A 25,407-nucleotide genomic window follows, 5' to 3' on the forward strand; every position below is an offset into this window, starting at 1 on the left:
GTAAAATTACAAGGGCAACAAAAGGGAATAAATATTTTTTAAAAGATAAGTAAAATATAAAATAATAAAAAGTTTAATTTTTAAAAAGTATTGTGCTTTTATCATTTTTTTAAAAATATTTTTATGTATTACTGGATAAAGACAGAAATTGAGAAGGAGGGGGGAAATAGGGAGAGAGACAGAGAGACATTGTAGCCCTGCTTCACCACTTGTGAAGCTTTCCCCCTGCAGGTGGAGACTGGGGTTTGAACCTGGGTCCTTGTGCATTGTGATGTGAGCACTTAACCAGGTGTACCACCACCTAGCCCCCTGTATTTTTATCTTTTAAAACATGACATTCATGGCAATTTTGTGATATAAAAATTACCTAGTCTTTATTTGGGCCAATGAAATCTGCAGAACCATGATTACACTTCTTACACACAAGTTGAGGTTGGAATTTTTAGGGGCTGGCATTGTTGGAAACTGAAGTCTTGTGTTGCTTAAGTACTGCTCAATAGATGTCAGTCATTTGAGCCAACTAGTTGAGGAAGTAGTTAAAAAGGAAATTTGAGCAATAGGATATGTTGGTTTGAACCCTACCCTAAGGCAGCGCAGGCCCACCCATCCATGGGTTTCTGCAAAGCCTTTGTTTATTTGCTTCTCAAGCATGATGTCTGCAGTTTATACACACTCTGAGAAATTCCAAAACACGCTACTTAGCTCTGCTGATTATGCATATCTCTACTTGGTTTTTCCCCTCTGTCACCATGAATGAGTCAGTGATGAGTAAATGGAAATTGTTTGCGGTGTGTGGTCTACATTACCATGGTGGCCAGAGAAAACTCTGGTCCCTGCTGGTCTGAAACTAAAGAATGAACACCTGACTTCTCTGAGTAGTTAAGTTTCCATATAGATGAAATATATTCCATAACTTAGGTGTTTTCACCTTGTTAGATTTTTAACCTTGCCTGTCTTTCTCTATCAAGGTCCCATGACTACTTTTATTAAGTGGAAGCCATAGGAGAAAATTCTTCTTTCCTGGGGTAACTCAGAAAAAGTTTTTCACTCTTGTTCCACACTGCCTCTCTGGTTATCTGATGGCCAGGAGTTTTGGTCAGGTATCTTGCTTATCTTCACTCTGCATGGTTACTCTTTCTTCTAGTTGATTACCTGCTATAATAAGAAAAGCAACCAGTTAATATAACTTGTTTGCAATAATAAGGAAACATGAGTTTAAATCTCCCTAAAGCAGCTGAAAAGGCAGCTCTGTAAGGTTCAGCATCTAGTCTCTTCACTCTCTTGTGAAATAATTTTTCAAATCTCCCTCAAGGGCCCACAGACCTTCCCTCACACCTAAAATTTGTTCAGTTTGTATTTGAGACTGGGAACCCCAGACCCTCAGTCTGCTCAGAAGTAAGGGGGTGTTGCTATATAGATAGACTAGTCCATAAGCTGCTCTTGTTTGATTGTGGAGAGACGGATATTGTCATGATTAAACACATTTCTGCCTGGTCAGGATGTGGGAGTTGAAGTAGGAAGAATATTATTTTTAGGACAATAATGTCAGCTTCACTTTTTTTTTTTAATGTAGTTTTAGTTTCTGGATTTATCTGTGAATTTTAAACTGCTATTTTTATTCTTAAAGTAGCTCTAGAGATTTTTTTTTTCAGTGTATCAGAAGTGATTTGATCTCATTACAGAGCCTAACACTGGTTTAGAATTAATGTTCCATTTCTTTCATCAGCTTGTGAGGGGTTCTGGGTAACAGCTTTTCATCTTTTCACATATTTCTTCCTTTTTGCTCAGTGCCCCAGTGGAATGGAACTGTGTACTCTCTACTTCCACTCACTTTTTACTCTTGCCATCTACAGTAAAAAGTGGGGAAAAAGAAGAATTAGTACATATTTGTATCTGTTGAATAAAAAACCAAGGAGGCATTACACTTCTCTTCTAGTACTTTGGTTAGCATACATGTTAAAGACGTGGTGTACATGTCCCTTGGTTTTTCTAAAGTATGAACAAATAAATATCCCTGTGGAAGCTGGGAAATCGCTCACTGGTTAGAATACACACATCCCTTCCCATACTCAGAAGATCCAGGAGTTCCTGGGTCTTGGAAGCATCATGCAAAAGGGAAATTGTGTAAGCAGTGAAGCCGTGCCAGTTACTCCCTCTCCCTCTACCCTACTCTCTCACTCTCTTCCTCTCTTCCTTCTCTCTGCCTCCCTCTCTCTGACATAACCCTCTGCCTTGTGGGGAAGGTGTGATGAGGTTGGGGGGGGGGGGGGGAGACTACCAGAATGGTGGAACCTTATAGGCAGGAAGCCCCATGAAGTCTTGGCAGCAAGAAACCCAAAAAATACCACCCTATCTCTTCTAGTAACAAATGTCATATTCCTACATTTGAATGCTTCTAGATGAACAAACTACTGTTTAATCATTTAAAAGAAGTGATAGGTGTCTTTATTTACTTTTCTTTTGCTGAGAGTAGTATGTGGGGAACAGGGGCTTGAACTTGGATCCTCGTGTACTCAACCAGGTATACCACTCCCTGTCCTCTTTATTAAAGCTTATTTGATTGGACAGAGAGAAATCAAGAGGGAGGGGCAGTAAAGGAGAGAGAAACCTGTAGCACTGCTCCACCACACATGATGCTTTCCCCCTGCAAATGGTTATCAGGGAATTGAAGCCTGGGTCCTTGCACACTGTAATACGTGCACTTACTTAGTCAGGTGTGCCACCAGCCGGCCCTGCGGATTCTGATTTCTAATTCCCAAATCTCAGCTCATCCACCCTCACACATTTGTAATTTAGGCAAATTGCTCTGTGTCTCATCTAGGTGTTTGGTTGTTTTTATCTCTAATGTGAATCTGTTTACATTTTACCTCCTAACTTATGTTGGTTCTACTGTAGAGTAGAGGATAAAAAGTGAGAGCAAAGTCATGGAATCAAAGAGGACCTATGTAGACACAACTTCCTAGACAAAGAGGGACTGAAGTTGAATCCTGACAGCAGTTAAGGAAAAGGGTGGTGAGGATTTGCTGTCCATTGGATTATAGATGCTCATTGGAGCTGTAAAGATAGATCATGCTAATCTTGCTAGTTGTACCATCACAGTTTGGAATCTAGTCAACCACTGCCACCTCTCCAGATTCAAAGGAGGTCTTGAAACTTTACATCAGGCTCAACCTGATGCTGTTGACTGCCTACGGAAGAAGGGCAAACACTAGAAGAAGAAAGTTTGGAATCTTAATTTATTTTTTTCCCTCATATCCTTAGATAGACAAATGGATTACTACCAACAAAAATTTAGGCTTTCAACAAAGTCGTTAGCCTCTGCTTTTGACTGCTGGAAAATCAAATTAAAGTATATCTTCTGCTTTTAAAATTGGGCCAGGGGGTGAAGACATTAGCCTACTTGTGTTGTGAAGATAGGGCAAATCTGGCCTCTGACTGCCTGTATGAAGTGTGACCACACTTATGCAGTTGCTGTTGGCAGAGTCAAGTGGTAATAGCAGAAACTATAGGGCCTGGGGAACCTTTATAGAAAAAATGGGTGGTCCGGGAGGTAGTGCAATGGATAAAGTATTCGACTCTCAAGCATGAGGTCCAGAGTTCAAACCCTGGCAGCACATGTACCAGAGTGATATCTGGTTCTTTCTATCTCTCATCCTATCTTTCTCATTAATAAATAAATAAAAATTTAAAAAAAAGAAGAATGGTTGGCTCATGTTCTGTATATTCCTTGTTCATTTTACCTCTCCAACCCCAACATGCTTTCTGCTTTTTTCAACATCAACCAAGGACCCAGGGGTGGAGCCCTTCTAGAGTCAGCCCTCCTCAGCCTTAGGTGATGAGGACCATGGATGTATATCATGGAAATACTAGCTTCTTCTGCGTCAGCAACAAATGTCTACTGCCACCGAGGCTATTGCTTAGGCTCAGTGCTTGCATCAAATCCACTTTTGCTGATAGCCATATTTTTCTATTTTTTTCCCCCTCTCTATCTTATTTGACAGACTAGAGAGAAATTGAGAGTGGGAGACAGAGAGGGAGAGAGGCAAAAAAAGACACCCACAGGACTGTTTCACCATTTGTGAAGCTTCCCCCTCTGCAAATGGGGACTCCTGGCTTGAAGCCTAGCCCTTCCTTGCACCTGAGAATGTGAGTTCTCAACTAGGTGTGCTACCCTAGCCCCAGTGTCTTTTTAAAAAGGTATTTCTCTTTATTTATGAAAGAAAAGACTCTGGCATATCTGGTGCCAGTGCTCAAGCTCACACTTATAAATCCTACCTTTCATCACACAGCTACCTCCTGAGTTGTAGCAACAAACTTAATAAAATATGTTAAACATTATTAGAGGCAAGTGACCAAGCAGGCTCATTAAGAAAAAATCAAAAAATATAAGATGAGGGGGCCAGGCGGTAACGCAGCAGGTTAAGTGCACATGCCGCAAAACGAACCAGCATAAGGATCCTGGTTCGAGCCCCCAGCTCCCACCAGGGGCGGTTACTTTATAGGCCAATTCTCTCTGTCCTGTCCAACAATGACAGCAATAACAACGATAACAAAAGGGGAAAGGTGGCCTCCAGGAGCAGTGGATTCATAGTGCAGGCACTGAGCCCCAGAAATGACCCTGGAGGCAAAAATAAATAAAAAGATGAACAGTGAGGTGAACAAATTTTGTTTTGTTTTTCCTCCAGAGTTATCACAGGAGCTCCATGCCTGCAGTACAAATTCACTGCTCCTGGAGGCCATTTTTCCCATTTTGTTGTCCTTGTTATTGTTGCCCTTGCTGTTGCTGTTGCTGGATAGGACAGAGAGAAATCGAGAGAGGAGAAGACTGTGGAGGAGAGAAAGACACCTGCAGACCTGCTGACACTTCTGAAGCAACCCCCCTGCAGGTGGGGAGCCGGGGGCTCGAACCGGGATTCTTAAGCCAGTCCTTGGCACTTCACACCATGTGCGCTTAATCCGCTGTGCTACCTTCAGCCCCCAAAAGTTTTTTTTTTTTTTTTTCCCACTAGAGTACTGCTTATGCTGAGGATTGAATCTGGGACTTCTGCCTCAGGCACGAAAGGATTTTTTCTTTTTTTTTCTTTTTTTTTTTTCATAACCATTATGCTATCTCCCCAGTCAAATAAACAAGTATTTTTTATACAATTTCTATCTTTTGGAGGGACTAATGGTTTGTAGTCAACAGTAAAACTACAGTAGTTTGTACATGTGTAACATTTCTCAGTTTTCCACATTTCCATTCAACCCCCACTAGGTCTTCCTCTGCCCTCATGTTACAGGACCAGAACCCTCCTTCCCAACCCAGAGTCTTTTACTTTGGTGCTAACTCCAGTCCAAGTTCTGCTTTGTGTTTTCCCTTTTGTTTTTATGTTTCAACTGTCTGTGAGTGAGATCGTCCCATATTCTTCCTTCTCTTTCTGGCTGATCTCACTTAACATGATTCCTTCAAGCTTCATCCAAGATGAGGTGAAGAAGGTGAATTCATTTTTAATAGCTGAGTAGTATTCCATTGTATATGTATACCACAGCTTACTCAGCCACTCATCTATTGTTAGACACCTGGGTTGCTTCCAGATTTTGTCTATTACAAATTGTGTTTCCCTGAACATAGATATATATAAAAATCTTTGGGGATGACTGTGCTTGTTTCTTTGGGATATATCCCCAGGAGAGGAATTGCGGGGTCATAGGGTAGATCTACTTCTAGCCCTCTTAAGAGTTTTCCAGACTGCTCACCACAGGACTTGGACTAATTTACACTCTTACCAGCAGTGCAGGAGGGTTCCTTTGTCCCCACAACTTTTCCAGCATTTGTTGTTGCTACCATTACTGATGTATGACATTCTCATAGGAGTGAAATGGTATCTCGTCTTTATTTGCATTTTTCTGACAGTGACTTGGAGCATGTTTTCATGTTTGTTGGCCTTTTGGATCTCTTTGGTGAATATTTATTCATAGCCTCTAATAAACAAGTGTTAACATGAAGCTCAAATTGCCTTCTGCCAACACAGTTATACCAGCTAAAAAAATAATAATAAAACTGCTAAGGATCATATGTACAGTGGATTCTATTTTTGGCTTTTTAAGATATCAAAGTATATAGTTTAATGAGATATGTAAGAAAAAGGGGGTTATTTTTAATTGTCTTTAGTTTCAAACTGAAATAAGTTTTATTTATTTATTTTCTTGTAGCCATGGTCTGAAAAAGTTTTTTTCTTGTCGTGGGATTGCAATTGCGGTTGAATATTTTTGGAAGCTTGGCAACAGAAACATCACTGTATTTGTCCCACAGTGGAGAACGAGGCGTGATCCTAATGTCACAGGTGAGGCAAACTGATTTACAGATTCCTAGTTAAATATTCAGTGAATTAGCTTGTAATTGTAATATACACTACTTAGGCTAGACTATGTGCCAGCAAAAGCTGCTTTGAAAGCAAAATTGTAGATCTGTTGGTCTCAATAAAGCATTGGCTGAAGGGAGTGTTAGAGCTTAAGAAATGTTTGAAGCAGGATGAAAAATTACATTAGCTGTCAAGGAATTGGACAAGTGGGTAGAGCACGGGACTTGCATGTGTGAGACTAGTTTTAATCACTAACAGTACATTTGCTGCAGATGTGTTCTGGTCAGTCCCATTCATTCACTCTTATAAAATAAAATAAATATGTTAATTATATGTCACAGGTTTTTTGTTTGCTTGCTTTACTTTCTGAAAAAGTAAATTAAATGTATCCGTTAGACTAAATTTCTATTAAGTAGTATTTTTTGGAAATGACAGTTTGATAAAATTGGAATCCTGAAATAGGATTCTGTTTAATCTGTTTAATAGACTGCTGAAGCACCATGAGATAGCTCACTTAGGAGAGAACCTGCTTTGTCATGTATGTGACCCAGACTCCAGCCCACATAGGAGTACTGTGACACTGGAGGAAGCTTCAGTGCCATGGTCTGTCTGTCTCTCTGTCTGGAAAAATCAGCTTACAGTGGTGAAGCCCAGGTGACCAAGAGGAAAAAAAAACACAAAAAACTGTTGAACGACTTGAATTATGCTAATTGCATAATATATATGTGCTAATTATGCTAATTGCATAATATATATGTGAACTGTAGCCTACACACAAAAAAATGAAATATCTCAAAAATTTGTTAAGTCCTGATAGATACCTATACATAGTTACCTATGCCAGGTAACTGAATATACCCGAGTACTGAAAACAAGAGGTAAATAAGGGAAGATAGGGAGAAGAAGGTTAAGTATAGTGCCTACCCAACACGTTAAAGAGGAAGTAAGAGTTACTCACCCTTGAGCTAGACATTTCCCAGATAGCTCAGTCTCTCTTGTTATGGAGAGCCTGTGAATATTTCTCCTAACAGAAAGTATTTGACCAGCTAGAGAAGTAGCTCAGCAGCTAGGGGACATGTTTTGCAAGCCTAACATCCTAATTTCAGTCCTTGACATTGTTTATGTTACAGCAGTATTCTGGTCTCTCCCTCCCTCATAAAAATAGATGTTTTTTTTTTTAAAGGAAATTTCTGAGGAATAAGGTGGACCTACTCATTTTGTGAGTGTTTAGTGTTTGTTTCATGCACTGTTGCAAAACCAATCTTTCAAATAGGGGGGAATGAAGGGCCTAACCCTCACCCTTGCTCTAGTAAACCTAGTAGAATGTATATATTACCGTATGTAACACAAGAAGGATTCAAGCTCCTGGTCCCCACCCACAGTGAGGAAACTTCATGAGTGGTGGACCAGTACTGCAGATGTTTCTCCTCTCCCTTCATCCCCTGTCAAAATGGGGAGGGGGGAATGGCCACCAGGAGTGGGTGATACATTATAGTACCAAGGCTTCCCCCACTGCCATAATACCCCGTGTGGTGTTCTGGGGGCTTGAACCTGGGTCACTTGCATGACAAAGCAGGCACCCTCCCAAGTGAGCTATCTTGCCCGCCCTGGGAAAATTTTAGAATATTATTTATTTGATTTCATATGAACTATATAGAGAGTTTTACATGAAACAGAAAAACAGAGAGAAGCCTGAGCATATCTAGGCATATGCGGTCCTGGGGATTGAGCCAGAAAATTCAGGCATACAAATTCTATATTCTGTCCAGTGAACTATGTCCATGGCTGTTACAGTTATTTTTTGCAATTAGATCCCTAAAAGTCCAATGTATTGTGCATTACTAGGATGACAAAGTGCTACAGATATTTCAGCTTAGGACTGTAGTAATTATACTGAACATGTAGCTTTTTCCCATTAGTGGTTTTCTAAAATGTGGTATGGAGCCTTTGTTTTTGTCACGATCCACCCCCACAAAAATCACTAAATATCTACACTTCTGAGAGAGCTTTGGTGGCATGCCAACTAAAGGGAAATATTGATGGGCTGATGGACATAGAATGGGGGCCAAGCAGACCTTTTTGGAAATCAAGGCAGAACAGTTTGTCCCTCTTAATGAGTCTCCCTCTCAGGAATTAGCTTTGTTTTCTGTTGCTTTTAGTATCACTAAGAAAAAAATTTTGATGGTAGGATTCATTAAATATAAGCTTATGGCTTATTCTCAACTAGAGAGACAACATAATGATTATGCAGTACAATTTCCATGCCTGGAGGCTATGAATTCCCAGGTTCAATCCCCCAGCACCACCATAAAGCAGAGATGAGCAGTGCTCTCGTAAATAAGTAAATTGTATTTGTTTATTTATTCTTAATTTAAAAAGCAAATGAGTATCCTAGGAGGTGATACAGTGGATAAAATATTAGACTCAAGCAGGAGGTCCCAAGTTCGATCCCTAATATCACATGTGTCAGAAAAATGCTTTGGTTCTGTCTTTCTTATATCCTCTCTTTGATAAACACGCCTTTTAATTAAGAAAAGAAACTGAGTTGAATTCTTTTATCTTAGAAAATATCTAAGGTCAATATTTACATTGTATTTGCCTTAGTATGTGTCTTGCTTACATTTTTTTTTCTTTCAAATAAATTAGTAAAATTGAGTCTTGTTAAGTCAATGCAATAGTGTTCCAAAACTCTTCAACATTTGGGGATTCTTCAATTTATTTAAATGTCTTGATAGATAGATTTTTTTTTTTTCTGAATATATATTTAACTTATTCCATGAACAGAACAGCACTTCTTAACCCAACTCCAGGAGCTTGGAATATTATCTTTAACTCCTGCTCGGATGGTCTTTGGAGAAAGAATTGCTTCTCATGATGACAGGTATGATAAGGCCATTTTCCTTTCTGAGGTGGTTTTGGGATAATGAAGAGCCACCATCTGCTCTACTGAACAGTGTATCATGGGTCTGGACCCATACTTTTAAAGGAGTCACTTGATTCAGATTCAGAATTTTAATATTTATGATTTAAAATTATGTATTCAGGAGCCAGGTACCGCACCAGCTTAAGCATACATGGCGCGAAGTGCAAAGATTCTGGTTTGAGCCCCCGCCTCCCCACCTGCAGGGAGTCGCTTCACAAGTGGTAAAGCAGGTCTGCAGGTGTCTACCTTTCTGTCCCCCTCTTCGTCTTCCCCTCCCCTCTCAATCTTTCTCTGTTCTATCCAACAACTTCAGAGTAATGACAATAACAACAAAATGAAAAAAAAAATGGCCTCCAGGAGCAAAGGATTCATAATGCAGGCATCTAGTCCCAGCGTAACCCTGGAGGGGAAAAAGATTGTATACTCAGTATTTTTTGCTGTAGTTTGTATTATGAATGTTTAAGTGAAACATGACAATCCAGCAGCTAAAGCATATAGTGAGTTGTAGTCTTTCTTGGTACATGATAAAAGCAATCTGTCTTTAAAAGTGGAAACCTCAGAAATGATTTTCAGGTCTTATCTCTTTCTCCTGGTTATTATTGATCAGTGACTTGTCCTGCAATACCTGAACCCTCGGTCTTCCATGTAATAGGTGATCTCAGCTACCTACCCGTGGCCTGAAAGGGCAAGCTGCATAACTTTTTTTGTCATGTTATAGGGAATGTATTGGTTTATAGTACAGTTGTAGGCACATAGGTACAGAAATAGCGAAATGGGAGGTTTTGGGACCTAGTGGAGGTTATATTGTTATGTGGAAAACTGAGAACTGTTATTATGCATGTAAAAAAAAATAGCAGAACACTCTCACCTCCAACTTGGATCCTTTCTACCCCCATCATACACCACAACTATAGTGCCCTCTCTATCTTTTCCCTTCCCCTCCTCCAGAGTCCTTTAGTGAGATCATCTAGCATTTGCCCCTTCCTTTTTCTGTTTGATTCCTTCAAGTTTCATCCAAGATGAAAGGATATGACTTCGTCATGTATATCAACTGAGTAATAGTCTATTGTACATATAATACAGCTTTCTTTGCCACTCCTCTGTCATTGAACATCTAGGTTGCTTCCTCGTTTGTACTATTATGAATTGTGCTGCTGTGAACATAGATATACATACATCTCTTTGGATAGGTGTTTTTGTTTCCTTTGGCTAAACCCCAGGGAGAGAAATGGCTGAATAATTAGGGTAGATTCATTTCTAGTGGTCTGAGAAATCTCCAGTACTATGTGCACTTAATTGGGTGCACCACCACCACCCTCCACCCCCTTTTTTTTCTTTAGATAGGAACAGAGAAAGTAGAAGAGACCACAGCACCAAAGCTTCCTTCAGTGTGGTAGGAGCTGGACGCCCACGCCTAGGTTACTCACAGGGCAAAACAACACAGTACCCAAGTGAGCTATTTTGCTAGCCATCGCCTATTTTTCAAATGGAAAAATGGTATTTTAGCTGACTTTAGGGAGCCCTTTACATATTTTGGTTACTAGCCCTTTATCTGATGTACGTCATACAAAGATCTTCCATTATGTAGGGTGTCTTTCTGCTTTAATTGATGGTTCACTTTGCTGGACAGAAGCTTTTCAGTTTGATAAAGTCCCACTGGTTTATTTTTATTTTGTTTTGTTTTTCTTGCTGTTAGACTGGAATATATATATACAGGTTTTGTTTATTTATTAATGAGAAAGACAGTAATAGAGAGAAAGAACCAGACATCACTCTGGTACATGTGCTGCCAGGGATTGAACTCAGGACCTCAAGCATTAGAATATTATGCTTTATCCACTGAGCCACCTCCTGGACCACTTGGACTGGAGTCTTTGAGAAGACTTTTCTGAAGTATAGATCCTGAAATGTCCTGTCAGTGTTTTCTTTGTATTTAATAGTTTCTAATCTAATGTCCATATTTTTACTCCTTTTGGAGTTGACTTTTGTTCACGGTGATATGTGGTAGTCCAGTTTCATTTGTACATTTCAGCCCAGTATTCCCAAATACCATTTGCTGGAGACTTTCCTTTCTCCATTTAATGTATTGAATCCCCTTGTCAATAATTAATTGTCCGTAGGTATGGTGGTAATTCTCAATTTGTTATATCACTCAGAAAGCAAATGCTAGTACATCAAAGACAATAAACTTTCATCTTCATCATTTACATTTTTTCCCTAAAAAATTGTACTAACAGCCAAGTTACTTGGGGACACTTACTGTCCTGAGAAATTTGTGACCCAGAAGAGGTGATAGACAAGTAAGCAACAGAGGGGGGAGTTTTAGCTGTGATTGCATAAGAAAAGTTCCAAACTTGACCAGTGGTATTTCCACTGGTTTTGGTATGTTTTTCCAAAACATCTTGTGGCCTGTAGTCAGTAATGACAAACCTGCTGGTATCTGCGATACAAAGTGGTGACTACTGGCTGCTTCTTTTCCTCTCTTTAGTACCCCTCTTTATAGCCCCTGGTGGTCTTACCTCAACATTCCAGCAAAATGCTTCCCCAACAGTGAAGATAATATTTAGCTTGTAACCCAAATTAGTGTGGGAGGTGGAAGGAGGGGTCTGGCAGGGGGAACAAGACTTGGAATAAATGAATGAATGCAGAAATTTAACAAAATCTCCAAGAACTTTCTCCGTGGCCTTTAACAGACTTGTAGGAGAGACTAGATTTGATGGGGAAGAACAGACTTAGAGGAGGTGACATGAAAGAGCAGCATGGGAGGGGCTGGGGAGACAGCAATGGTTTTCATGCCTGAAGCTCTGAGCCCCCAGTTTAAATCCTCGACACCAGCATAAGCCAGAGCAGCACAGTACTCTGGTTAAACAGGAGAATAGTGCCTTGGAAGCACTGAGAATATGGATGAAAAAATACTGGGAGGCTGGAATGGAAAGTCATCTCTTATTCCAGCCCTGTAGCCCTGTAGTACTGTAATGTGCAGGTAGAAAGGCAGGTTGGCCCTCACTCAAGAAGTGTTCAGATTGTAGTTGTGAAGGAGGCTCATCTAGTAGAGTGCAGACTTCGGTACCCTATGTACCACAGAGATATCTAGTCACTCTGTCTCACAAATATTTGGGAGGACTGGACATTGGTGCATCTGGTTGCACCCTGTTCAAGCCCCAAAGCCCCAACCCCCACCCCACCTGCAAGGGGGAAGCTTCAAAAGCAGTGAAGCAGCACTACAGGTCTCCTTCCCTCCCCGCCTTCTCTGTCTCCTCCTCTCAATTTCTCTCTGTCTTGTCCTATCAACTGAAAGAAAAGGGGGGGGGAGACCACTGGGAGTGGTAGGTTCATCATGTAGGCACAGAGCCCCAGCTAACCATTAAGGAAATAAGTAAATAAGCAAAGAAAGTAAATACACAGAGAGAGAGAATAAGTAATAAGCAAAGAAATTAGATACACACACACACACGGTAGGGTGTTAGTTCGGTGTGATAGAAGACAGGGTTTTTATGCCTGGGGCCCAGAGATCCCAATTTCAATCTGTGTCTCCATTATAAGTTTGACCAGAGTGGTACTCTGGCCTCTCTCATAAAAATAAGTACATCTTTTTTTTAATTAAGTAAATTTTAAGAGAACCTTCAGATATATTATATTGCTGCTTTATTTTCTAGAAGATTTTTTTAATTTTCTTATTTGCTAGGAAATTGAGAGGGAAGAGGGGAAAAGAGAGAGAGACAACTCAGCACTGCGTCACCACTTGTGAAGCTTCTTCCCTAGAGGTGGGGACCGGGGGCTTAAACTTAAGGTCCTTGCACTTGATAACATGTGTGCTTAATTGAGTGCGCCACAACTCAGTACCCTTCCAGGAAATGTTTTGAGAGAGACAAAGAGAGAATTGCTATCCCTGAGGCTTGGTGCTGGCACTATAAATCCACCACTTCCTACAGACCTGCTTATCTATTTGTGAGGAACAGGGGTTTGAACCTGGTTCCTTGTACATGGTAATTAATATGTGCATTTAACCTGGTGTGCCTTTGCCCAGACACCTTATTTGTTGCTGTTTTTTTATTATATTATTTTAATGAAAGAGAAAAATAAAGAGAGAGACCAGAGCACTGTTGATCTCTGGCATATGGTGGTGCTGGGGATTAAACCTGGGACCTCGCAGCCTCAAATATGAGAAGTGTTTGAGTGACCATTGTGCTATCTCTCCAGGCCCCCCAGTAGATTTTGAGCATATGTACAAATGTGTAGACTGAACTTTTGCTGAATTTGTCTTTCAGGTTCTTAGTAAATTTGAAAAGATGCCCTAATATTTATATTATGTACATTAACTCAGAAACCTTACTACCTAATTTTGTTAATAGCTCTTGAACAAATCACTTCTTAAAATTGCATAGTGATTAGAAATAATGTATAATGTAACAGTAATACTATTATAACAATAAGAAAACTGAGATTTACTTTTTTAAGTTTTTTTATTAGTGATTTAATATTGGTCAACAAAATTACAGTTTCACACACCACCAAAGTTCCAATCACCAAACCCACACACACACCCGCATGCCCACACACACACCATGATGATGATGATGATGATGATAATTTGGTTGCTTGCTTTTTTATATGTATTTCTTCATATTTATTCCCTTTTGTTGCCCTTGTTTTATTGTTGTGGTTATTGTTGTTGTTGTTGGATAGAACAGAGAGAAATGGAGAGAGAAGGGCAAGACAGAGGAGGAAAGATGACACCTGCAGACCTGCTTCACCGCTTGTGAAGCGACTCCCCTGCAGTTGGAGAGACAGGGGCTTATACTGGGATTCTTACGCCAGTCCTTGTGCTTTGTGCAACCTACGCTTAACCCACTGCGCTACCGCCCGACTCCCTCGCTTGCTTTTTTTTTTTTTATAAGTGAATATTCTTTGATTATCTATATCCCACATATGAACAATATTATCCAAGAGTTGTTGTTCACCACTCTACTTACTTTACTAGCATAAACACCTCTAGTTTCATCTATTATATCCAAAAATATATATTAACTTCCTTAATTGCAGAATAATATTCCATTGAATATATATCCCATAACTTAACACCATCTTTAGCCGGTCCATCAGTAGACATTCAAATTGCTTCCATACCTTGGTTAGTGTGTATAATGTAGCTGTGGACATCGGAGTGCTTATGTTCCTTTGAATAAGTGTTTTCATGTTCTTTGGATATATGTCTAGGAATGATATTCCTGTATCATTAGCCATTTCCATTTTTATTTGTCTAAGGGCTCTGTTTCCATAGAAGTTGCACCAGTTTGCATTCCAATGGAGAGGAAGTTCCTTTTACTTTCTTACAACACAGTTCCTCTAAAGCTAAGTATGCCTGCTTGACCATATTTTAACCTTTCTTATATTACCCTAGGTTTCTACTACACTTAGCAGACAAAACTGGTGGCATAATTGTAACAAATGATAACTTCAGAGAATTTGTAACTGAGTCAGTCTCTTGGAGAGAAATTATTACAAAAAGGTAACATTTTCTTCTTTGTCTTGGATTAAAAGTGTTTATTGTTTATTGCTTGGTTTTGGCTTGCATTTTGTCCATCTAATTTGGCCCTGCAGAAAGCATTTAGAAGACTAAAATATAAGACCATATTTCCTTTCTACAGTATAACTGACCCTATGCATAAGTCCAACACAAAACAACAAAGCCAGTGTGAATCACATGGGCATGCTGAGTGCAGTCAAAGTGTCTACCACAAGATCAGTATTCCCCAGCAGGAAGCAAGAGGCATATCTTTGTGGCCATTAACTCATCATGAACTAGGTGACAAAACAGAAAATAACTAGATGGTGAAACAAAGCCTTCCCTGATGCCAGGGGAGACTTTGGCAAGTTACTAGGATGTCCTACTTTATTCTGCATTGAAATATGAAATGTTGCCTACATTAACATTCTGCTTTAATATTATACAGCAGAGTCTAGATCTTAGCATTTATTATTATAAGTTCACATTTCTGATGATGCTCTTAAGTGTGTCCAACTGATGAAAACTACCTTAAAATCAATGAACACTGGATTTTCAAACTTGTTAACATCATTTGACCAACTACCTACAAAAACAAAAGGACAATAGTCTATATAATATCATGGATAAATCATATATGCCAAAAATATAAAACCACAAATAAGCATACCGTAAGCTAAGTTTGAATGGTATGCAAATAGAATAACAAGATATTTTAATAATTATTTGATTATTATACTTACTATATCTATTTTTTTATTTATACAATGCCAGAAATCAGACTCTGAACCTCATGCTTGAGTATCTAACACTTTACCCACTGTGCCACCTCCCAGGCCACAGTATAATAAGATATTTACCTCTGTCATGTTTTCATATTTGTCCCACATCTGATTTTTATCCTCCTAAATCATCATAGGATTTTAGAAAATGGTTCTTTTGTTATAAATGCCCAGATAAGAGTTAATATAGTTTGACCCATCTGCTTTTAAAAAGCTATTGGTAGCTGACCAAAAACTGGTCTTTGACCTTGTAGGCACAGTTAACAAGCTATTTGTCTTCTAGGACATGTTGCTGTTGAGTTTGTGCCCTGTGCTCATTATCAGTACTTATTAGATATTTATCTGTACACACGGAAGGTTTAAATGCAGTCATGACTCTGGTTTACAAACCCATTATTTTCACAGCTCACAAGATAGAAACCAAGATCTGAACAATAAGCAAAGGCAATCTGAACTTTTGGTTTTTGTTTTTTTAATTTTCCCCAGACTTGATCAGTCATATTTCAACTGATCTCCTATACAGGGAAAAAGATACAGAGGTAGAGAGACCAGAGAACTGTTCAGCTCTGACTTACGGTGGTTCTCAAGATTGAATCTGCAGCCTGGCATAAAAGTCTTTTGCATAACCATTATGCTACCTTCCCAGCCTTGCATATCATTCTATAAGTTTATATTCTGTACATTCCCCTGTGGACACATTTATGCAAAAGTTAAACTGTTGCTTATTGTGATCAAAACTGATGATCCTATTCAGTTACATTGCAGGTCAAGAAGAAATTGCTTTCCACACCCAGATAAAAATCTAAAAATAATTAGGGAAAAAGTGAGGGCCAACTTATTTTTTTCTTAAAAAAAAAGTTTCTTACTCTATTTCATTTGTATCTAAAAGGAAAATTAAAATAGTTTAAACTGAGTGACTTCCCTCCCACCCCCCACCTCTTATGCAATTAAGTAGATTTAGAATTTATAGGTCACTTTTGCTTTGAAATTGAATGGCTACTTTGTTCTCAGTTCTTGCAGCAATAAAAGCTTAGTGTTTCCTCCAGCATTGTAATTAATCTCTTTGCTATAGATTGCTTCAGTATACCTTCGTGGGGGACATTTTCATGGTTCCTGATGATCCTCTAGGAAGAAGTGGGCCTCGACTAGAAGAATTTCTTCAGAAGGAAGGCTTCCTTAGGTATTTCTCTTTTCAGATTCTCTTCCATTATTTACAAGTTGATTTCAGTTACATTCTTTGTGCCTTAGCACTATCTCTGAAAACTAAAAGTGACTCTGATTGTAAATAGCCTTAGATTTAATATAAATTTTTACTAAAAAATTTATAAATTTATTTATTCATAAATCTGGTATATTATTTTTTTTTGTTTTTGTTTTTAATTTTTTATTTATAAAAAGGAAACATTGACAAAACCATAGTATAAGAGGGGTACAGCTTCGCGCAATTCCCACCACCAGACCTCCATATACCATCCCCTCCCCTGATAGCTTTCCTATTCTTTACCCCTCTGGGAGTATGGACCCAAGGTCATTATGGGATGCAGAAGGTTGAAGGTCTGGCTTCTGTAATTGCTTCCCCGCTGAACATGTAATCTGGTATATTATATATAGGAGTGCAGTCAACTCAATTTGAGACATCCAGAGCCTCATGCAAGAGAGTCTATTTGCATAACCATTATGTTATCTACTCTCCTCCCCCTCCTTTCATTTGTTTTAAATACTGGGAGAAGAAGAGCAAACATTTTTGTAGTGGCTGATGTCATATAGGTTCATTATGTATGTGCAAGTACCTTTCTGTGTTCACTTTCCAAAGTTAATTGCTTTGAATATGTTGGGCTTTTATTAATTTATTTGCTATTCAGGAATTGACTACCTGGGGAACTGCCATGTGCTTCCTTCACTGAATGGGAAGGCCAGCTTTCCATACTTATCTCATATAAATTTGATAGTTTAGGTTTTGTTTGTTATAGTTTGAATTTGTTTTGTTTTTAAAGACATGTAATATTAGTGATTGTTTCTGCTTTCACAATTCTCAGAAAACAGATACTGTTAAAGTAGTCCGTGTGCCTTGCTGGCAGATCAAATAACCCAGTGCCTAGTGAGAAAGCTATTCTCTTTAAAACTAAAGTAGACTGTGCTTCTCTGTGTTTTTTTTTTTTTAATTTTTTAATTTTTTTTTCTTTTTGCCCTTGTTTTTTTATTGTTGTTGTAGTTATTGTTGTTATTGATGTCATCGTTGTTAGATAGGACAAAGAGAAATGGAGAGAGGGGGAAAGAAAGATAGACACCTGCAGACCTTCTTTACTGCCTGTGAAGCGACTCCCCTGCAGGTGGGGAGGTGGGGGCTCGAACCGGGATTCTTACGCCAGTCCTTGCACTTCGTGCCACATGCACTTAACCTGCTGCACTATCACCTGACTCCCTACTTCTCTATGTTTCTAGCTGATATTTACTGGTTGGGAATGAGGAGTGTTAAGGGAGTCTAAAGTAAGAGGAAGATGCACAGCTCTGCCATTTGTAATGATCCTCTGGGAGTTCTAAGTATGGAATCAGTAGGAGGGTGGTTCACACAGATTTTTCTTCTAAAAGGTGACCAGCATGCATTTAGCTCCCTGGCTTGTGAGTCATTTCTCTTTTGAACCTTTGGATTTTATTCTATAGATTAGGACTTAGTTCCCAAACACCCTGCTTCTCTACCTACAATAACGAAATTCCAACCCCCCCCCCCAATCTCACACTTTCATGATCTCATTCTTTTTTACTTGCGATAGAGACAAAGAGAAAAGGAGAAACATACACAACACCAGATCATTCCCTGGTACCATGATACTGTTGGGCAGTGGTGGGGCTCAAACCTGGGCCTCGAACGCTCTCTCTGCTGGATGAGCTGTCCCTCCACCCCAGAGCCATTTTTAACATCTGCTAAATGTTAGTGCCTCACATTTTGCTTCCAGATGGCTTAATTTGGAGAGCTTATGTGGAGGCCTTTGTGAAGTCCTTAAGGCCCATGAGTCAAACTTAATGGAAGAAGAGTTTCCTGACTACTTCCACAGACTCAGCAACTTGCAGCCCTTCCTGTTTTTTCCTGTTACCTGATGATTATTAACGGCAGTGTGAACTAATCAGTTAAAGAATTAGTGCTAACTCCCCTTATGAGCTATAAGCCAAGTGGGAAATACTTTAACAATACCCATGCCCTGTACACATGCATGTACTTGTGTATATATGAATTGTGGAGGCCATTACTTCTCTCAGACTCCTTCTCTGCTCAAAGGGTGAGTGTGGGGCATAGGGAATCTATTTTTAAATCCTGTCAATCAAGGCCTCATACAGAATCAGAATCTCTGAAAGATTAGAACTTTGTTGTCCATATGTATGTCCATATATATGTAGAGCAGACATATAACAAGTGCACAAAGATCCAGGTTTAAACCACAGATTCCCACATGCAGGGGGTGGAGCTTCATGGCAGAGAAGCAGTATTGCAGGTGTCTCTTATCCATCTCTATCTCTCCTTTCCTCTCAATTTCTCTCTCTCTCTATCCAATAAATAAAATGTTAAAGAAAAAAATTATTAGAAAAACTCCAAGTGTTTCTAGTGAAACCTGGTTTAAAACAAACAACTGGATGAGCTCAGTCCTCATAGTGGGAAACCTTAGAAGGATGGAGTAGTTCACAAAGAGATGTCATTCTTGACATGATTTGTTGAGGGTGGTAGCTGTGACATCCCAGCCTTCAGTCTTGCCTATGAAGCGAGGCAGTAGCACCTTGAACAGCAGATACTGGGTTTCTAGTATATCTTAGTAACCCAACTAACTAAAACTTGCTTTCATTCACAGAGACATGCATCCCCTGCTCAGTGCCCTGCCAGCTATGGGCATGTTTGACCCCAACTTCAGAGGCCCCAACACCCAGGCAGCCAACACCAGCCACCAAGCTCCAGCCCGGATTCAGGGTACCCCACGTAGTCACTGGCTTCCTCCACAGCCCCCCTTCCCAATTCTGCCAAATCTTCCCAATCTCCAGCAGAATCTGCCCATGCCAGCACAGAGGTCTTCTATAGAAACCAACGAGCTAAGGGAGGCCCTACTAAAGATCTTCCCAGACTCAGAACAGAGACTGAAAATAGACCAGATTTTGGTGGCCCATCCCTACATGAAAGACCTGAATGCACTCTCTGCCATGGTGTTGGATTGAAAGTTTTTACAAGCTGGAGCTCTGGCTGAAGATCTCATTCAAGCCAGTGTATGCACACATCGGCAAGAAGTGACATAATGTGAAGAAACTGATTTCCCAGTGGAAATGCTATTGTAGTGTATAGGAAAAAAAAAAAAAAAGAAGAAGAAAAGAAAGAAAAAAAGTGTTTTGTGTGTAAAAAAAAATCTGGGTTTTCAGAACCAGCTTTTTTCTATATATAAATTATGCTGCTACTACAGATTTAACATTTTCTGTAAAAGGAAAGTCTACATTTTCTGCCTGTTCAGAACTGTTTGATAGCAGTTTCTCTTGAGTGTATTTACATTTTTATGGTTTTTTAAACTATTTTCCTTAAAGCTGAAAATATTGACAAATGGATATGGTTTCTAAATAAAAAAAAAAAAAAAGAGTTGCTTTCTTAGGGAAAGCAAGACCTCTTAAAGTATATTTTCTTGAGATGACTAACATGAAGTGTGCTCATCCCTCCCAATTCCTCTGCTGTTCCTCCTGAATTAGAGTTTATAGGAGTTGATTTTGCTCCTGCGAGGTCTTTCACTGGAGAATGGACAAGGGGTGCCACTAGATGGCACGTTGTGTCTATTATCCACTGATGGCCAAAGCAAAGTCAGACTCAGTATCAGGGTCAAAAAAGATGTCAGAGCTATGTAGTCAACCCTCATCCCCTCTCACCCTCCAGAAGAGGGAACTGAAGCTGAAAGTGATCACTGCCCATTTACACCCAAGTCTAAGCTGCAGAGTGGCCAAACAGGGACCAGATTCCTCCTTATCCAGTGCTCTGGCACCTTCACCAAGTTTAGGCTGCTGTATACTTGACCTGACTCTAGAAGTCAGTCGAAGCTTCTGAAAGGGTGTGGGATATGAGGAAGTTTAGTGAAGAGCCCCACTATTGTGGAAAAGTTTGTGTCTGCAACTATGGGAGATGTCCCATGTGAACTTCATGCAGTTTTACCAAAAAAATAAAAAAATTAAAAAATAGTAATAAAGAAAATAATTGGTTTTGAGAATTATCTAAGCCAATAAATAGCATTAGTAACTTCCGTGGGGTCTTAGAAACCCTGTATTTATTCTTCCTGTTTGTTTCTTTAGTGTCCTAAGCACCCTTCCTTGTTACTGTCTTAGAATTGATACCTTCTATTGTCTGTTATCAGTGTTGCCCAGTCTGTGCCAATGAAATTATTTTTTTCTGGATATTTTCTGGATGTTAATTCCTAACATCTTTACTGTTGTTCTCTGAATCTTCAAAGGGCTCTGTATTTTATAACTGTTGCTTCCCCAGGCTGTTCATGGTCATTTTCATATCTGTCCTGCAGATCTCGTCTCTCCTGACTCCCAGAAGCACTGAGAACTCAGTGCTGGCTTTTTTTTTCATGGTGAGGGAATTTTGTTTACCACAAACAGAGTTGAGTTGAGTGGCTCCCTGGGCTGTTTAGAACCCCCGCCCCCCCACATTCCTCAGAGGAAGAGCCCACAGTCCTCTCTAGTTAGTCAGAATCATAGTTTAGTTATGTGTCTTCTTGGATGTCTCTAAGATGCATCCTCATGTGTAACTGTCATCTGTTGTTTGGGGCAGGTTACCCAACTCATCCTGTTTTGCACGTGGAAGTAGAAGGCTTAAGGCATGTCATAGAGTGACTCAGTAGTCACTGCCACCAGTGCCTCAGTTTGGAACTGGTGGCTCTTAAAAGCACAGCAGAGATGTTCGATCTCAGACTGTCTTGGAGCGACTCTGGCCTTCTGGGTCAGGGTTTGGCCAAGCCTCCTTGCTAATCCAGTATTTCTCCTGTTTCAGAGAAGGACCAGTGAGGTGCATCTTGATTGCTAATATACAGGTTTTTCTGGAAGGGAATCCAGTCTTCATTGATGCCAGTGGGAGCTGGCTCAGCCAGGGGGGTCAAAAGTTACTTATACTCTGGAAGTAAGTTGACCTTTGACCATACACAGAAGTATGTGAAGCCCTGTATTAGCTTGAGAGTTCTTCTTGCCCCTATCCTTTCTCAGGCATGGGCGAAAAAGGACACAGAAGACTTAAGTTGGAGAAAATCAGGAAAGTTTTAAAGTTTATTTACCTTGATAAAGTATTAGCTTGATGAATTATAAACATGAAGCCCATTTTATTATTCTTTCTGAAATTCTTCAAGTTTAGTTGAATTTGCTACTTAAAAACTTAGTTTTCATGCCATTTTTTAAGTCACTACCTGTTTAAAAGTCGCCTGACCTCTTAGTACTAGGCTCAGTGTTGATTCTGTATTTGTCTGTGATAGTAGAAAGGCTCAGTTGATTTCCAATGCTTCTACCACCTGTTTCTAAACTGCTACCTTGTGTCTGCAGCAGTGCTGACTTGTAACTCCTTTAGGCTTTTATGCTTAGAAGTGGTTCCACATGCTGTTCCCCAGTTTTCCTGTGAAGTGAGAGGCAATGTGGAGAATGTCATTCTCATTCAGCCAAGTGGGATCTAGTGCTCTGCTCAGAGAGGTTGTCTAGGGTTCAAGTAGGGAAGTTGGGCAGTGATATGAATGTTTTCTGGGCCCCTATTATTTCCCAATCCAAGACTCCTTTGACCTTTCTGTTACATAGCCTGTGTTTAAGTCCCTGTAGGCTGCTGGCCAGGACTACAGTAAGTGTGTTGTCTGAAACTCTTAGCTGTGTTGCCAGGGACTTGGACCTGTTGTAGCTTTTGATGTCAGAGCAGGAGTGGAGCTGTGCTTAGGCTTGTGGCATTTGTGGAATGTCATCTACACAAAGAAACCCATGCTCTCCATGATGCTTTTTGCATTCCACTCCTGTTCTTACCAGACACACTCTGCCTCTCCTTCACCCTGGGAAAGTATCCTCAGACATGGGACCTGTGAAGCCAGTACACCCCCATCCCTCCATCCCCCCCCCTCCAGATACCAGCCTGACTCCCCTATGCCTCTAACATGTGGCCACCTTCTAACATTCCATAGCTACAGCCACCATCCCAGGATTTCCATATCTTCACCTTGCCTTTCCTGAAGCCATAGCTACAGTTCATTGTTACTCAGATTCACTTTATTTCTTTATTCTGTCCATTACCACCCTCCACCATTATTTCAGATCCTTTAGATTAAAATAAAGTAGCCTGATTGCCCTGTGCCTAAGAATCATCTCCATACATCCCTACTTTCTCTTTCCTTGCTACTCTTCACTTCCTGTTAGTTCCTACCTCACCACATAGAAATAGTGTAGGAAAAGCTGTCAAAGACCATCCAACTGCTAGATTGGGCAGTTTTTTTCTCAATCTTTAATCTTAGTACCCACATTCACAGACTATAGCATTTGACTTTTTTTTTCTTCATTCTTTTAGTGTCACTGAGGCCTTCTGTGGTCTGTTTCACCATTCCAGACCAACTTTTTCAGATAGAGACAGAAGTAGAGACACCACCAAAAAGCATTTTCTGGTATCATAGTTTTGCTGTGTGGTACAAGGGGCTTGAACCTAGGCTATACACATGGCAAGGCATGTGCTCTACCAGCTGAGCTGTCTCTGGCTTTTTTATTTTGGCATTTTGAACCTTGCTTTTTTGCTATATCTTAAGGTTTTTCTAACTGTTCTTCATTCCTTTTTTTGGCTTTATTAAAAAGCCAAGGTTTATCACCCATGTATTTCTTCACAAAGGATTCTGAAAGTTTGGACCAGCTGTGGGATTCACGGTGGAGAGGAAAGCTCTTTAAGAAAAATGCAGATTACTAGGCACTAGCCCGAGTGGTGTTTATTCAATAGTAGCTCTGGAGTAATGCCTAGAAATCTGCAGCTTTAGCAAGCTCCATGGATGATTCCCAAACAGGTGGTCCCTGGACCACACTGGGTAAAAAAACTTGTGTGAAAGACTTCCCTTTTTCCAACTCCATCTCAGAGCCATGTGGCATTCTCACACGCACTCCCAGCCTCCCAGCCTGCATCAGTTCTCTCCTTTCTCACCCCACCATGCCATGAGCGCCCATCACCTGTTCCTGTACTTGCCCACTAGTCATGGTTTCCCTGTGGTTGTTACCCTGTCTGCCTCTCAACTTTCCCCCTCTCCCTCCCAGACTCCATAGCTTTATCTTTCTGGTCACGCTTTTTCCCGCTCAGTGATCTTCAATGCCCCTCCTGACCACAACACCCAAGTTCAGTCGCCCTGAGCTCAGTTTCCATGACTGTCCACCTCACAACCATTCTCCATCTCTCACTTTGTATAGCCCTATCCAGATGCCTGTGCAGACAAATGTTTCCTCTCAATTACCTCTTTCTGCTAGAAACATCCTTTCTCCCAAATGGCATCCCCCTTCAGAGGCCCAGCCCTGAGTCTTTAGACCTTTGCCCAGTGCTTCTGACCAGAAGCAATGCTGTGGTGTTCGGCGACCTCATAGCAGTTATGTCTTGCTTTTGGCACTTGTCACCCTGGCTGGTGTCACTGCAGCTGATTGTGTACTGTGTCTTTATCCTTCCTACTAGACTGTGAGCTCCTCGCGGGCAGGGTCCATCTGTGTTCATTATTTCCCATGGCACCTAGCACAGTGCCTTGCACTCAGTAGGTGCTCAATAAACGTCTGCTCAATTGAACTGGAGAACAGTGCCTTCTTGACTGCGACATCTGGCAAGTAAGCCAGTCAGACAGACCTCCAGAAAATGGGCTTTCAGCTGATGAGCTCAGGGTTCCTCTACTCTGCTGGCTTGCTCCATTATTCCTTCTCTTCAAGGCTCTTAACACATCCAGTGGTCCAGGGATGGACACCTGACATAGGCTGAACCAAACCTTGTGCTCTACTTTCTGTCCACATGTTGGTCATAGAAGGACTCCTGGCCCAACCCAGGCCAATCAAAGTGGCCCCTTAGGTTCTCCCCTCTGGTGTGTAGACATTCTGAAATGTCCTGCCCAGATTTCTACTAGAGGGGAAACCAGTCTGTCATAGAAGAAAAGCACAGCACATTTGGAGGAGGACATGAGCTCTAGGCTGCTGTTGTCACAGGAACCTGCTAACACCCAGGCCTGCTCTCTCAGGTGTCCAGTTGCCCTATTCTTAGGCTTAAACTAGTTCCCATGAGAGTCTGTTTTTTTTTTTTTTTTAAGATTTTATTTATTAGTGAGAAGATAGGAGGAGGAAGAAAGAACCAGACATCACTGGTACATGTGCTGCCGGGTATTTAACTCTGGACCTTATGCTAGAGAGTCCAATGCTTTATCCACTGTACCACCTCCAGGACCACAAAGTCATGTTTCTTAAAGTCAAGATTCGGAGATAAAATAGGTTCTACTGTGCTTAGACTTCACCAGTGGGGGGGGGGGGGCTTATCTTTTGAAAGGGCCCTGAGATTGATGCTAATAGCTTCCAGAACCTTCACCCTCACTCAGAAAACTGTCATAGCTGGACATGTTCTAAGTAACTTGAACCCGTTCCCCTCTTGAGGCACTACACCCCCCGCTCTCAAGCCAACTTTCCTTCCTGGCATCCCCACTTCCTTTCCAGGTTGTGTTTCAAAAATTCCCGGATGCAAATTTCCTTGCTCAGTTCCCTAACAGGCAGAGACCAGACATGTGCATTTGCAGTTAGACCTTGTTTCAGATCCTCATCTGTGAAACAGGCATAATAGAGTCATGCTTCCTTCTTCAGTTAGGAGTATTATGAGGATGATGT

The 25,407-nt window shown here is 40.5% G+C and overlaps 1 protein-coding gene across 1 annotated transcript in view; it reads left to right on the forward strand.

The window, feature by feature from the left end:
- Positions 1-24,334, forward strand: part of N4BP1 (NEDD4 binding protein 1) — a 60,796-nt gene extending 36,462 nt beyond the window's left edge. The window contains exons 3-7 of the mRNA XM_007533675.3: positions 6,193-6,323; positions 9,126-9,222; positions 14,666-14,773; positions 16,625-16,732; positions 19,392-24,334. Of these exons, the coding sequence (XP_007533737.2) occupies positions 6,193-6,323; positions 9,126-9,222; positions 14,666-14,773; positions 16,625-16,732; positions 19,392-19,749 (802 nt within the window). The 3' untranslated portion in view covers positions 19,750-24,334. The remainder of the gene's footprint in view (positions 1-6,192; positions 6,324-9,125; positions 9,223-14,665; positions 14,774-16,624; positions 16,733-19,391) is intronic.
- Positions 24,335-25,407: the final 1,073 nt, after the last annotated feature.

This window comes from Erinaceus europaeus, chromosome 2 (assembly GCF_950295315.1).
Source record: "Erinaceus europaeus chromosome 2, mEriEur2.1, whole genome shotgun sequence".
NCBI classification, from domain to species: domain Eukaryota; kingdom Metazoa; phylum Chordata; class Mammalia; order Eulipotyphla; family Erinaceidae; genus Erinaceus; species Erinaceus europaeus.